Genomic DNA, 15,352 nt, shown 5'->3' on the forward strand with positions numbered 1-15,352 from the left:
CCCCCCGTATTCAGGACAGCTGTGTAGCATTAGATACAAAAACATTTTTACCTGGTTTTTGTACTGTTATGGATACTAGTAAGTCTTTTTCTAAGTTTAAAACCTCTAGCTTGAAACAAAACAGTTCTTGATTTTAAAGATTGCATGCATATATGAACTATTGAAGGCGTTCTGTTCTAGACTGCCATTATATTCAGTCTTTTTTTCTTGTAACTTTCTGATGGGACTTCTAACTCTCTCATTGGAGTCAACATCAAACTCAACATCTGCTTGGTCCGTTGGTCCAAGGTCCACAGGGCCAGACCTAAAGAAAAGGTACAATGCCTGTCCCCAAAGCCTACGCCCACAGAGCTCGTGTGTGTGTGTGTACTTGTGTGTTTGTGAGTGTGGGGAGAGAATATCCCTCCACCTCTGGAGCTCGCCCAGCCTCGATGCATGACGGGAGCTGCCTTCTCTGTCTCCCTGTCACACCAGCACTTGGCTTAGGAGGCAAGTGACCTGTAGGCGATCCCGATCTCAGGCCACTTTATTGAAAAGATTCGTAGGAGGTGGTGAAATGAGCCTCCCACGGGTGCTCGTGGGTCCCCTCTGTGACCTCCTTCACCAGCCACCCTCTTTGTACTTGTGCACAAATGGAGGCACTCCCTAGGCTTTGCGGCCTCTTATCCCCGCCGTTAGAGGAAGGTTGAAATAACTCACTTTGCTTCTGTTTGATGTGGGAGGTGGGAGTGAACGTGTGTTACTCTGACATGACATAAAGGAAGACCCCAAATTCAAGGGTATCTCAAAAAAGAATTGTTTCTAGTTGTAGAACCACCCGTGTTTTGTCTACTGTTGTCTTGACCCCTCTGACGAGTCATGAATGGCAGTGGGCTGTCACCACCCCGCTGTCAGGCATGTGCCGGTATCTCATGAGGAGAACTCCGAGTTGGGCTCCAAGGCCAGGCCAGGAGGCGAGGGCACGCGGTGCTAACGTGGACCTCTCTTCTCCCACAGGGCTTGCCTAATCACTACTGGAGAATAACTTTCATTAACAAGTGCTATGAACTCTGTGACACTTACCCTCCTCTTCTGGTGGTCCCCTATCGGGCCTCGGATGACGATCTCAGGAGAGTCGCCACTTTCCGATCCCGGAATCGAATTCCGGTGAGTACCACAGTTAACCTTGACCTCAAACAGTGCCTGTTATGACCAGAGAATGGTAGTCAAGTAGTTAAAAATACACTGGGAATTTTTAAGTCCAGAAAGAAATCTTAAGTGTCTTCTAAGTGCACAGTACCAGGCCCTATAGGAAATGAAGGAAGACTGGCTCGCAGTCAAGGGCAGAAAATGAGCACAAGTGACCCCCCCCAAGAGGCTGTGAACATCAGCTAGGTGCTGTGTGGACAGACAGAAGGCCTCGGTTGGCTTCGTCGCTGTGGCACAGCACTTGACATGCCCTCTCAATAGGCTCCCGATGAATGTCAGGGGAATCCTGACACTGCCCAGTGTCTTGAGACTAGAGAGTGTGTAAGGACAGGACTCGCCCTTTTCTTGGTGGTGTTGATGATCTTCTCCTTGGCATGTTTTAGAGCTCCCTTGATGCCACTGTCCAGCCTGGGTGGCCATATTCCTCCTGAGAAGGTCCTTCCAGAGTCATGGGACCTAGCCCATGGTGTCTTCTCTGGGCCCTGAAGCCTCTGCACACACCATCCTCTCTGCTCTGTCCACATAACTTACACTGATTGAAAGGCTAGAGCTCTTTTGGACTTCTGTTTATTTTCAGATTTTATCATAGTAAGTTCATCCTAGAGAATGTGAAACCAGGCTGCTCCTTGGAGGCAAGGATTTTGTGGCTTTGTCCAACATACTTTGGACATGTTTCAAGGAGTCCTTGGAGAGGGACATCATGCTTGGGAGGCTACCCAGAGGGACTGATTCGGTGACTGGGGTAATGGGGGTAGGTATGTCAGAGACAATAAGGTTGGCTCAGGACAGAGCAGGGTCAGGGCTGTTGTACATAGGGTCACTGTGAGTTGCAAGAGACTTGACAGCATATAACAACAACAACAACAACAACAACAACAACATCATAGTAAGTGCATCCCATGCCCCAGTAGTAATTTTTAAAAGGAAAAGCTGACAAACTCAAGATTGTTGCCTTGCTTTTAACTTCCAAGAATTTTGAGAATCCCAAGAAGTTTGAAGTTTTGTCCAGTGCCCACCTCATACATATTGCAGCTTTTCCATTTCACTTGTTGCTCTAATTTGTTTGCGCCCAGCTTCTTGATACATGTATCTCAAAGTATGTTCCTTAGCTTATTTTGTTAGAATGCAATCCTGGGGAAGTTCGACTTAAAAATTCCTTCCTTCCATGCTCGGCTGGGAGTACGATAGCCAGAGTCGACGCCTCACCCTGGCTGGCGGCCTGGGTCATAGGACTGGGCTAGGGTAAGGGGGGTATTGTGTTTCCTTAATGATTCCGTTAACAGTTGTTGGGTGCTAGAGGCTGTTCTGTGTGAAGTGACATCATGCTTGGAAAAGTTGAGAGATCGTGACGGAGAGGAAGACCCTTCATGAGATAGATTGACATACCGACTGCCACAGTGGACTCGAACGTGTCAGAGATCCAAGGACAGCACAGGCTAGGCCACGGTTCACATCTGTTGTTCATAGGGTCACTAGGGTTGGCATTCTACTCAACAGCACCTACAACAACAGTGGCAGCATATCCAAAAAAAAAAAAAAGGTCAGCAGTTCTAATCCAGTAATACATTCCGCCACAAAGAATTGCCGCTCCAGAAACCCAACTTGATGGCAATGGATTTTCTTTAAAGGGATGTGTGTGTGTGTGTGTGTGTGAGAGAGAGAGAGAAGGGGTTTAAAATGTCATGGGATTTGGGAAGGAGGGGTCGTGAAACCGACATACCCAATCCACTTTGTGGATACAAGAATCTACATTATTCCAAAAGAATTCACATTTCCCAAGAGAACGAGCGCCCACTGCAGAGTGAAGGGGGTTCCCAACACGTTTGTGTCTTGGCTGCTTTTCACCTGATTCCTCCTTTGCCGCAGGTTACATTTCTTTTTTCTTTAAAAACCCAAAGAAGTGAACCCCTCAGGCATTGAGCACCTCTACATCTTCTCACATGGCCTACCCCCAGACCTTTTAGGCTGGCAGTATTCTGCGCCTTGACTCTTGGGGTACATCTCAGAGGTTTCCTGAGACACAGAAAATGTGTGTGCCTTTAACGATAACACCAGTGGCATAAGATCCTTATGGCTTGACAATCATTTATTTATTTTTTTAAAAAGTCTAAATAAGAATCCAAAGTGTTGGTAAGAAAGGGATCCCAAGTGTTATTTTGTATGTAGGTAAAATACATGCAAAGGCATTTGACTGTGTGGATCATAACAAACTGTGGCTGACTCTGAGAAGAATGGGAATCCCAGAACACTTGATCGTGCTGATGCGAAACATATACTTGCACCAAGAGGCAGTTGTCAGAACGGAGCAAGGAAACACTGCATGGTTCAAAATTGGGAAGGGCGTATGCCAGGGATGTGTCCTGTCTCCATACCTTTTCAATCTGTATGCAGAACAGATTATCCAGGAGGCTGGGCTCTATGAGGAAAAATGTGGGGTCAGGATTGCTGGAAGATCTATCAACAATCTGTGTTATGCAGGTGACACAACCCTGCTTGCTGAAACTGAGGAGGACCTCATGTACTTGCTGCAGAGGGTCAAGGAGTGTAGCCTCCAATATGGATTGAGGCTCAAGGTCAAGAAGACAAAGATTCTCACCAGTGGACCAATTGGCAACATCAGGATGGATGGTGAAGAGATTGAGATCGTTCACAGCTCTAGTTTGCATGGCTCCACAGTCAACAGTCTTGGCACCAGCAGCCAGGAAATTAAAAGGCGCATTGCCATGGGAAAGTCTGCTGTTAGGGACCTCTCCAAAGTTCTGGAGAGCAGTGGTGTCTCTCTGGAGACTAAGGTGCGTCTGATACAGGCCATGGTCTTCGCAATCACCTGGTATGCATCAGAGAGTTGGACAGTGACCAAGGAGGATAGAAGGTGAATTGATGCCTTTGAGCTGTGGTGCTGGAGAAAAGTATTGAATGTACCGTGGATTGCCAAGAAAACAAACAGATTTGTCCTGGAAAGGGTTAAACTGGGTGGCTCCTTGGAGGCAAGGATTCTGAGGCTCCGTCTAACATACTTTGGACAGTTGTGAGGAGAGACCGGAGAGGGACATCATGTTTGGGAGGGTGGAGGGACAGCGCAGGAGGGGAAGGCCCTCTATGAGGTGGATTGATTCAGTGACTGGGATAATTGGGATGGGAGTGTCAGAGACAGTGCGATTGGCACAGGACAGAGCAGAGTTTAGGGCTCTTGAACATAGGGTTGCTATGAGTCGCAGGTGACTCGACGGCACACAACAACAACAACAACAACAACAACATTGGAACATAGTAGTTCCAATGATACGTATATATTCCTTAGTTGTCAGAAAGGTTTGTCTTGACTTGGTGGAACTATGTAATGTGCAAGGAATCCCCGTTCACGCAAGACAATTTAGAAAATACTCTTAAGTAAAAGGAGAGTCTGCCCCCTAGCGGGAACCACAGGTAACAAGCGTGTGAATTTCCTTCCAGACTTCGTTCTGTGCATATGTGATTTGATTTCTTTTAAAAAAGCAAAAATCAGTAACAGATGAAATTGTACTTGGATTTTATTGATGATTGTAGGAGATAAAAGGAACAAGAATCCATGGGAAAATTTTTTAAAATATTTTCTTTTTGGTGAATATATGTTTTCTACTTAAAAAAATTTAATTAAAAGAAAGAAGAAGTTATTCTGTAATTTATGTCTCAGAATCTCTTTTTCTCCTTAGCAGCATCTTGTAAACAACTTACTGCATTGGCAGCTCAGAGCTTATATGCCATGATTCATGTACTCCATTTCCTGTTACAGAATACTGAAGTTCTTCCTCTTTTTTTGTTTTATTGTCATGATATGTCCAATATGAAAACCTTTTGTAGGTAAGCACATTTTCACTTATGTCGTTCCGTGACACTGGTTGTGTTTCTCAGAACTGTGTTACTAAGTACTTGTCCCATCAGAACTGGCCTATAGATGACTTTCTAGCAGGTTTTCAGAGGCAGGAAATGGCCCAGAAGGAGATTACCCATCTTTCTCCCTTAGAGCAGCTGGTGGATCTGAACCATGTGCCTTTGAGATTGCAGCGCAGCTGCTTACCACTAGAACACCAGAGCTCCCTAACCAGGACCACTGCTCTACTCCCAGTTACTCCACCGCCATGAAGAGCAGCTCTCATATGCATAGCAACTGATGGGAAAGACCGTAAGCTGAAATTGGCGCACCTTAGTGTTTAAACTGACATCATTGCTTCTCGGTGCTTTGGAGAGGTCTCTGACAGTAGATTTCCCCGTTGCAACATGCCATTTGATTCCTTCATTGCTGGTGCCAAGGGTGTTGATTATGGATCCTAGTGAGACCGAATTGTGCCAATTGAAATCTTTTCTCCGTCTGCCATGCTGTTTACCAGCCCAGTGATGAGGAGTGTGGCCTTCTTGATTTTGAGATGTAGTTCTTATTAAAAGGTGTAGTCTTCGATCTTCTGCAGCAAACATTTCAAATCCTCCTCACTTGCTGCAAACAAACTTGGGTCATCTGCATAATACAGGTTGCTGATGAGTCTTCCTCTGATCCTGATGTCAACAGTCTTAAAGCTCAGCTTCTTGAATGATTTGCTGAGAATACAAACTGCATGGGTATGGAGAGAGCGAACCAACCATCGCTACTGGGGTGACATGGTATCTCATGTGCTTTTGATTTGCATCTCTTTTCTTGTCAGTGATTTTGAACATTTCTTCATGTGTCTGTTGGCTATTTGACTATCTTCCTCTGTGAAAATTCTTTCCATGTCTTTTGCCCGTTTTGTAATTGTGTTATCAGTCTTTATCTTGTGGAGGCCCAGGAGTATTCTGTAAACTTTCTATATGAGACTCTTGTCTCAGATGGTATTGCCAAGTGTTTGTTCCCAGTCGATAGGTGTTCTTTTCACCCTGTTGGAACATGATTTTGATACGCACAGGGATTTAATCTTTAGAAGGTCCCATTCATCAGTTTTATCCTCTTCAGATTGTGCATTTCTGCCTGTATTTGGCAGTCTTTTTTATACCATAGAATAGGCCATCTAATCTTGATCCCAGGTTTTCTCTAATGAACTTTATGTTTTGGGCTTTGTTCCCTGGTCTCCAATCCACCTTGAGTTGATTTTTGCATCCAGTGTGAGATGTGAATTCTGTTTTGGCTTTCTGGAGGTAGCGGTCCAGTTTTGCCAGCACCATTTGTTGAAGGGGTGGTCATTTCCTGATTTGGTAGGTTTTATTTCCTTGTAGAGTATCAGTTGACCGTAGACAGCTGGGTCTATTTCTGGGTTCTCAATTCTGTTCCATTGGTCTGTGTGCCTGTCATTGGACCAGTACCATGCTGTTCTGGTTACTACTGCTGTGTTTGGAGGTCAGAGAGTGCTATGTATCTTACTTCATTTTTGTTCTTCAGAATAGCTTTGCTTATTCAGAGTCTCTTTTTTTTCCTCCAAATAAACTTGACAATTTCCCTTTCTATCTTCTTGAAAAATGAGTTTTATATCTGGATTGGGATTGTGGTGAACATGTCGATTGATTTTGATAGGATTGTCATTTTCACAGTATTGAGTCTGGCATCCACTTCCTAAATAACATGCTGCCGGAAACTCTATGGACTTTAATAAATGTTGATAGTTGTAGAGGGTCTTCGGGCCTTTTGTTCATAAGGTCACTATGAGTCGTGCTGGACTTGAAGGCAATCAACAACACAACCATAAACAAGGCACATTTTTCCATTTCTTTAGGTCTTTTATTGTGTCTTGCAGGATGGTTCTATAGTTTTCTTTATACAGGTCTTTTGTGTCTCTAGTTAGGTTCACTGCCAAGTATCTCAGTTTATGGTTGGCTCTTGTAAATGGTATTGCTTTCTCGGTTTCCTTCTTTGAGTTCTCTTTGTTACTGTAGAGGAATCCCTCTGATTTTTTTTGGATATTGATCTTATATCCTGCCACTTTACTAAACTGGCCTACTAACTAACAGGTTTTTGGTTGAGTCTTTGGGGTTTTCTGTGTATATTATCATTTCATATCATATCAATACTTCATCTTTTATGCTGCTTAGATCACCCAAGATTTTGCCTATAGCATCTCTCAGTATTGAAACTTGAAGCTTGAATTTCATTTCCACTTCTTTCAGTTTGAGAAATGCTGGGTGAGTTCTTCCCTTTTTATTCTCTGACTCCAGCTCTCTGCACAATCCGTTATAATACTTTGCTTTGTCTTCTCCAGCTACCCTTTGCCATTTTCTGTTTAGCACTTCCTTTTACTTTATTGGGGTTTTTTTTCACTTAAATTCATACACATTATGTTTCATTCGTATGCATTGTGTTTCACACATTCTTTTATTCACTTTAGGTTTCATACGATCATTCATATGTTGTGTTGTTGTTGTTGAGTGCCGTCGAGTCGCAGGCGACTCCTAGCGACCCTGTGAAGGAGAGTCCTTGACGCTTGGGTGCCTTTCATCCTCTCTCCAGGTTCATAGGGTTTCCGGAGACAAGCTATTAGGGAAGGGGACGCCACTCTTCCTTCCACGCTTGTTCAATCGGGGAGCTCCACCCCACTCTCTGTCTGCATTGGGTAGCCAACCATTAACACATTTGACACATCCGTGTCACAGTGTTCAGCCTCACAGCAACCACAAGTGACCGCGGGACGGCAACTTGTACACCAGGGCTATATGACCTAGAAGAATGTCTGAACAAAAACAACGAAAGACTGTCCTGAGGGCCGCGAACTAAAACTCACCCACCTTTGTCTTGGTCGCATTGTTTTCTCTTCGCTGCGCCAGCTGATCTTTCTATATATTTGTGTTTTATAAAATTAATCATTGTTGATCTATGCCTACTATCACCCCACCTTTTCAGGTCCCCATTGGATCTTTCCTAAATCCTTCACCCCTTCCGTCCACCTACCTCTGTTATCCTTGTCATTTTCCTCCTGCCCCTTCTCCTTCCCCTTTTGGACTTTTATACACATTTGACTAGTTATCAGGCCATAGTCTTTCTAAATCATTGTTATGCATCTGAGAGCTGGACAGTGAATAAGGATGACAGGAAAAGAATTGACGCCTTTGAGCTGTGGTGTTGGAGAAGAGCACTGAACATCCCATGGACGGCCAAAAGAATAAACAGATATGTCTTGGAGATGGTGCAGCCGGAGTACCCTTCGGAGGCAGGAGTGAGGAGGCTTCACCTCACATACTTCGGGCATGTTGCTAGGAGGGGCTATGCCTTGGAGAGGGACAGGATTCTGGGAAGGGTGGAGGGTCGGTGAAGGAGAGAAAGACCCTCAACCACGTGGATTGACACGGTGACTGCTGCAATGGGCACTTTTGTGTCAAGAAGTGTGAGGATGGCGCAGGATAGACCAGGGTTCAGATTTTTTGTTCACAGGATCACTGTGAGTCATACTTGACTCAGTGGCACCTAACAACAACAACAACAACTAGTTATCCTTCTATTTTTATAATAGTGGTCTTATGTAGTATTTGTTCTTCTGAAACTGAGTTCACACAGCATAATGCTCTCTGGACTGTCCCATGTTACGCAGTATTCTACGAAACCGTTGCTCCTTAGTGCTGCATAGTATTCCCTTGTGTGAATGTACCACAGTTTCTTAATTGGCTTCTTGATCCTCTAGTATAATTTTCACAATCTCTTCTGACATCCGTTTTGGTCTTTTCTTTCTCCTCTGCTTATGTAATGACCTTTTGCTCTCTCGATGGAGAATGTCTTTGATGTCATCCCACTATTCATCTGGTCTTCTGTTATTAGTGTTCAGTGCCTCAAACCTTTTCTTGAGGCGATTCATATTTTGGCTCTTGTGAACTTTTTTTATTTTCTTCAGCTTCAATTTGAACTTGCATGTGAGCAGTTGATGGTCTGTCCACGGTCTGTCACCTGACCTGGTTTTGACTGCCGATTTTGAGCTGCTCTAACAATTCTTTCCACAGATGTAGTCATTCTGATTTCTGTTCTCTTCTCTAGATGAGGTCCTTGTGTGTATTCATTGTTTGTGTTTTTTAAAAAAGGTTTTTGCAGTGACTAGATCCTTGACTTTATAAAATTCAACCATTCTTTGTCCAGCCTCCAACTACCATTCCTTCTACGCTGTTTTTTACTTTTGCCTTCCAGTCACCGATTATTATTAATGTGTCATGATTGCATGTTTGGTCAAGATATCACAAAAGGAAAAGAAATGCAGAGGCGAAACCCTGTCGAAGTGCCATACCCTAGGCTGGCAGCTTTGTTCTGTTCACAGCCTCTGAGCATGAGAAGGGGGCCGGGAGAAAAGAAAGGCCTCGAGAAGGAGCACTTCCGTGTACTTAGCAGGCTTCAAATGCACTGCTCGGCGAAAATCTGTATTAAATACTAAGTCTCGGGCATGTGTAGCAGTTTGCTGCTTGGAAAATGATCTCCTGTCTTGTATCATCTCTTGATGAGATGCAAGAGCCCTGGAGATCAGGCAGCCTCGGCTCCAGTGTGCAGCTTGAGGATCGAGGTTTCCCAAGGGGAAGTGTCTTGCCCACGCTTCCCGGTTCGGAGGCTGCTGGCTCCCAGCCAAGGGTGACAGTGGTGATTTGAATCAACCTCTTCTTTGCTTGATGAGCCATGTAAGTATATCATTTTTCATCAGCTCCTGTGTAATTGTTAGAAACATCAGGTTTGCCGTTGTAGCGGGTGACACCCAAGAGTACAGGGCTATTGGATTTCACATTGAATGGGCCCTGACATGCATACTTGTTGGGCCTTGTGCCTTTTTTTGATTTGGGGCACCCTCACTTAAGTGGCCATGATGCCTGTGTCTAGGAGCGGATGTGAGCAGGACGCGGGCAGCATGCTGAGCCCAGCCCTTTAAGGCGCCTCCAGCTGGTGCCAGCCAGCCCTGTGAGAGCACCAGATTTTGCCCCTGGCCCAGCGAGAGGAGCCTGGAAGCTTCTGAAAGGGCCCAATGTCCAGGCTCAAGATTAGACACAAGGGCCAGAGCCACATTCAACCCCCTTGACAGACACAGTTTCTCTTCTGCTCTAAGCCGAGAAGTGAGGTCTTGGGTCGAAAACTTGAGAAGCTCGAGTCCAGTAAAGGCTTGATGGGTTGTCCTGGGCCTCAGATACTCGAGCTGCTTTATCCCGATGATTCGCTTCGCTGCTCTGAGAGCGTCTACTCTGGGAGAGAGACCAATGAAAAACTGACCTGGAGACGTCAGTGAGCGCCATGGAGACATGCGGGGAGGGTGCCGGTGCCGCCTGCTGCTTCTGTTAAACAGGTTTATAGGATAACAAATCTAGTGCAAACCCGATCCTAAGCTTTTCATTTCTTTTATAACTTACCTTCTAGGCAAGCATTTAGTGTCACAATGGTGCTCATTAAGAGTAAGTAGTCAAGTGATAGTTATTCTAGTTGTTTCCAAGTCACGAAAGGTAGCACGTGCGCTTTGCTGAGGGGGCTCATGAGCAAGTTGCAGTTCGACAGCCCCGGCTCCAAAGCCAGGGTCACTGCGCGGTGACTTTTAGGGTTTTCCTCTTCACAGTTGTAGTAGTTCTCGTGAGAATTGGTTTCTCAATACTCAAAGATGTCTGAATAAAACCACAGGTGCTGTCATGGATTCATCCAGAAAACAAGACGGTCATCGTGCGCTGCAGTCAGCCTCTGGTCGGTATGAGTGGCAAACGGAATAAAGATGATGAGAAGTACCTTGATGTTATCAGGGAGACTAATAAACAGCTTTCTAAACTCACCATCTATGATGCCAGGCCCAATGTCAACGCAGTGGCCAACAAGGTAGGTGGCTGTAACAGAGTGTGAAGGGTTTTCCTGAATGGTGTTACCCTGGCAAGTAAACGTGTTAGCTTCATTAAATAGTTGAACATGATTTAAATACAAAATGCCAGGGGTTTGTTGTTTTGTTTGTTTTTTTTTTGTAGAAAGTAATTTTTAATCACAAAACTTCTCTTTACCAAGAATTAACTAAAATCACATGAAAATGAAACAAAAAGTTCTAGGGCAAGCCTAGAACTATAATAAACTGGGTTTTGGCTAGAATCTTGGGCAAAAAGCTAGCATTTCTTTGGCATTTTTTAGGCCGTTTATCAACACTTCCATTGTGTACAGCATGGTGCTGTCTGTAAGGCTTGGTGGAAAGTTAGGATTCTCAAAACCGTCAGTGTGTAATGTAGCCTTACCGGAATCCTCCGCGCCCCACTCTAGCTAAGTGCATTCTCATTTATATCAGATGATTTAAGGAATTGATGGGTCCGTGTCTGGGATGTTTCTCCAGACTCACTGCTTTTAAATGTTCTTACTCATTCCCTCACACGTGCTCGCTCCCTCTCTTGCTTGTGGGTGCATGTATTCTCTCTCCCCCAACACATACTCATGTGCGCGTGCGCGCGCGCGCACACACACACACACACACACACACACACACACACACACAGAGATTTCATCTTTTCCAAGCAGTCTCCCTCAGTTGGCGCCTTTGCCTGCCTCGGCAGAGCATGCCAAATGCACTGACCTTTGATTGGGGTGGATCATGAATCCTGGAGTCCTAAGTGTGTGCTGGAAAGCCCAGACCTACCTTGATGACTGCGTCCTTCGTGTCAGTCAGGGATGGAAAAGTTGACAGGAGGCTGTGATGCTGTAGGAAGGTGCTGTGAGGTTGGGAGGGAGCCAGGCACCAGGCCGAGCTCGCAGCGGTGAAAACCCGAGGAAGCGCCGGCTGCAGTGCCATGGGCAGCCGTGCCGTGGGCAGCCGTGCCGTGGGCAGCCGTGCCGTGGGCAGCGCAGGGAGCTTCTGCTCGCTTGCTGTCTGGATGCGTGGTCGCTGTGAACGCCGTTGACTGCACAGCTGTGTGCACTCACATATCCACTGGCTGGGGGCTGCGGGGCGCCTCTTAGTTACCCCACGTGGATCAGCTCCTGTCCATTCATGTTGTTTGGCCAGCTCTTTGGTACCCTCCTCCTGGATTTCGGTTCAACTAATGAAATCCTTTTCAAATTGTAAGGAAAGTGATTAGGATGGAGACTCTACAGAGGAATTACAAGTGAACAGGAAATGAGCACTAAATACGAGTCTCTTCTTGGATTATCCTTCATTTTCTCCATCTCTGTTCCAATTCTCCTTCATATCTAAATCAGAGTCGAACACATGCATAAGGTGCAGTATTTCCATGTCTACATATTTAGCCTGAAGTAGAGGGGATATAACATTACAGTGAAGTGTTTACAGTGAGTATTTTAAAAATAATAAAATATAGAAAACAAACTCTTTAATTGCATTAGCTCTGTAGCTGGTTGTCATGGCAGTGGGAGTCTTGAATGCCTCTTTAACACTCTGGAAACGCACCTCTTCTTCCATTTCTTTTCAGAGTGAAGGGGAGGGACAGGCAGGCCTGACAGACCCTGGAGCATTATTCTCAATGCCTCTCTTACCCAGCTGTCTCTGTCCATAGCAACGGGTCCTCGGCCCTTTCCTGCTGCTGTGGTTGGCAATCTGGGCTGCTCTTGCTTGGCTGAAGAAAGGAAAACAGAAAAAGACTTTAAAAGGAGCCAGTAATGGCGGATTTGAACCTGAGGGAATTCAGGCTTTGCCTGACTAATTGCTTTCCCCCACTGACTTCTGTTCTCTTTGGACCTACTTTTTCTCTCCCTTGTGGGTTAGTAATTTACAACTCCTCGTGTCACGAGCCACACCATCTTAGAGTCAGCGAGCCCAGCAGTCCCAGGCATAGGGACGACGTGGGGCCCAGCTGCCTGTTCTCTGTGAGGAAACAAAATGAATGCCGTTCACGTCTGATTTTGCCAGAAACTTTGGCAGTGAGTCCAAGGTATCGTTTCTCTTTTCTCACTTACCATTTTCAGATCTTTTTCAGAGAAACCCTACTGTCAAGAATCTCTCAGACAATCACTATGACTGTTTAAAAGCCGCCTGTGTCGAGAAGCAGCCGATCTATCTAGAACCATTACAGACTCGCACGGCCACTAGACCTCGGGCCGGCCCTTCGCCTGGGCCCTGGCTTTGCAGTTGGCACAAGCATCCACCGGGTGGACAGGGACCCCTTGTGAACGGTGAATGCCACCTTGCTCCATTGGTTTTCTGGAAATGGTGACACTGTCGCTAAGTCCGAAAGATGAGCTTTTTCACAGAAAAGAGATGTGGCCGTCAGCTTCTGTAAAGTGACGGCTTTGGACACGTCCTGGGGATGTTCTCCCCCACTCTCAGGGTCATGAAGAACATCTTGTTTGCTTTGGGTTTGGTATTTTTTTGTTTAGTAACCTTTCAAAAACAACCAGCTTCATCCTTACCTTTGTGTGGATGCCATGGAGAGCAAGGTTTACAGAAACATTTCTACTTAACACGGTGCCACAAATGACGGCAGATATGTTTCTAAGCACGGTCGTCAATTTAAAAAGTGTGCGGCAACTTGTTAAATTCATTGTTGTCATCAGTGGGTTTTTGGAGGCTATAAGTTGCCCCATCTTTCTCCCTCAGAGCCACTGATGGATTCGAACTTGTAGAGAGGCTCAGCCTTTGGGCTAGCAGTGCAGTTCTACATAGGCTACACCCTCAGAGCTCCCTTTCCACATAACTGCTTGAATAATAGCCATTCCTTTTCTCCGCAGTCTTTGGGGGCCAGGGCCTCCGGCTGACACGAGCCTCCAGGTCTGAAGGGGCAGCGAGAGCTTTCCTTCTCCCACAGGAGATCTCTGTGCCTCCTTTCCAGCCACCCCGAGAGGGCTGCGTGCCGTCTCTGCTTATCAGTAAAGGGGAAGGCGACAGAAGGTGGGGACTGCCCCTATGTTCACTGCCTTCCCCTTGGCTCTGGTGCCCCAGCCTGTTCACAACCTCTGAACTAGCAGTCTGTCTTAAAGGGCCCAGGCCCATGTTCCCTTGGCAGGTTTCAAACTTTGGAGCAGAATGCAGTCAGGTTCCTAACCACAGAAGTGCCAATCCTTTTTTTTTTTTTAATTATTATTAATTTTAATGAAAGTTTACAGAGACTGAGGATTTCCATTCATTCATTGTTGCACTTTTCTCCCTGCCCACCCCTCCCTCTCCCAATTCGCTCTTCTCTTTGAAAAGTAAAAGATAAATTCTTTCACTGTTTTACAATCCCTCCCCCCAGGTCCACTCCACTATGCAGCCTTCGTTCTGGACTCTGGTCATGACAGTAATACCTAATCACATAACACTTTTAAACCATTTTCTCCCTCATCTGTTTCAATACCGTATACATTATTGAACTCATCTTTCTCAGTCTTCCCCCAACCCCGATGTCAGTCCCGTTTTACAACAGTGGCACCATGCAGTATTTGTCCTTTTGTGACTGAGATACTTCACTCAGCATAATGTCCTCCAGGGTCACCCATTTTGAATAATATTGCATGAGTTCCTTGTTTTTCTATGTAATCCTGTCTTGTGTCTCCTTGGGGAAATGGTCTCACTTGGCCATGTGAAACCAGCCATCCCGGGCAGGCTCACACTTGTAGGCTCTGAAAGAGGTGGCACCACCTTGTCTCTTTGCAGCATGTTATTCTTTGAGGACCTACTGTGTGCTGCCTCTGTCCCTCATGTTTCCCTAGCAGAGACGTAGTCACAACGTAGCAGGAAAGGCCAGAGCCTCGCATTCAGATTAGGAAACACAGCGCCTGCAGTGCTCTGGGGCTTGTTGTTGGGTGACTGCTGTGAGCACTTCTCATTCTGTGTCTCTTATGCCACATGACGGGTTGACAAAGTGACCACAGCAATGAGCAGTGACACAGCAGAGGACTGGGCAGTGTTGGTGGCATCGTGTGAGCTGGCCGTGACCCCAGGGCACTAACCGCAACATCAACACGCTACAGAAACTGAGGCTCAGAGGTCAGGTGAGGCCTCCAGCTGACCTGTTCACCTCAGCCCGTAGCTCTGCGCTAGCCCATCGCGCCCCATGCACAGGCTGCTAAGAAGCCCAATACGTGTGAGTGCTGCTGTCCCAGAGGTCACTGTTACAGCGTCCATCTCCGTGACGGACGAGGGCCAGTCTCAGGCTCCTCGCCTTCCAGATCCTGGTCCAGAAGAAGGGCTAGTCAGTATGGAACCCCAGCATTTGCCAGCTCACCCTTATCGACACTATACTTCAGTGGCAAGGTTTGAGGGGCCGTTCAAAGACGGATAATGTCTGAAACATCTGTGTGAGTTCCAGCTTCCAGTTG

The 15,352-nt window shown here is 46.0% G+C and overlaps 1 protein-coding gene across 1 annotated transcript in view; it reads left to right on the plus strand.

Annotated features, from left to right (window-relative positions):
- Window positions 1-15,352, plus strand: part of MTM1 (myotubularin 1) — a 110,462-nt gene that overhangs the window by 79,557 nt on the left and 15,553 nt on the right. Inside the window, exons 8-9 of the mRNA XM_006899910.1 lie at window positions 997-1,146; window positions 10,754-10,942. Of these exons, the coding sequence (XP_006899972.1) occupies window positions 997-1,146; window positions 10,754-10,942 (339 nt within the window). The remainder of the gene's footprint in view (window positions 1-996; window positions 1,147-10,753; window positions 10,943-15,352) is intronic.

This window comes from Elephantulus edwardii, unplaced genomic scaffold (assembly GCF_000299155.1).
Source record: "Elephantulus edwardii isolate Elephantulus edwardi_28Jun2011 unplaced genomic scaffold, EleEdw1.0 scaffold00269, whole genome shotgun sequence".
Lineage (NCBI taxonomy): Eukaryota > Metazoa > Chordata > Mammalia > Macroscelidea > Macroscelididae > Elephantulus > Elephantulus edwardii.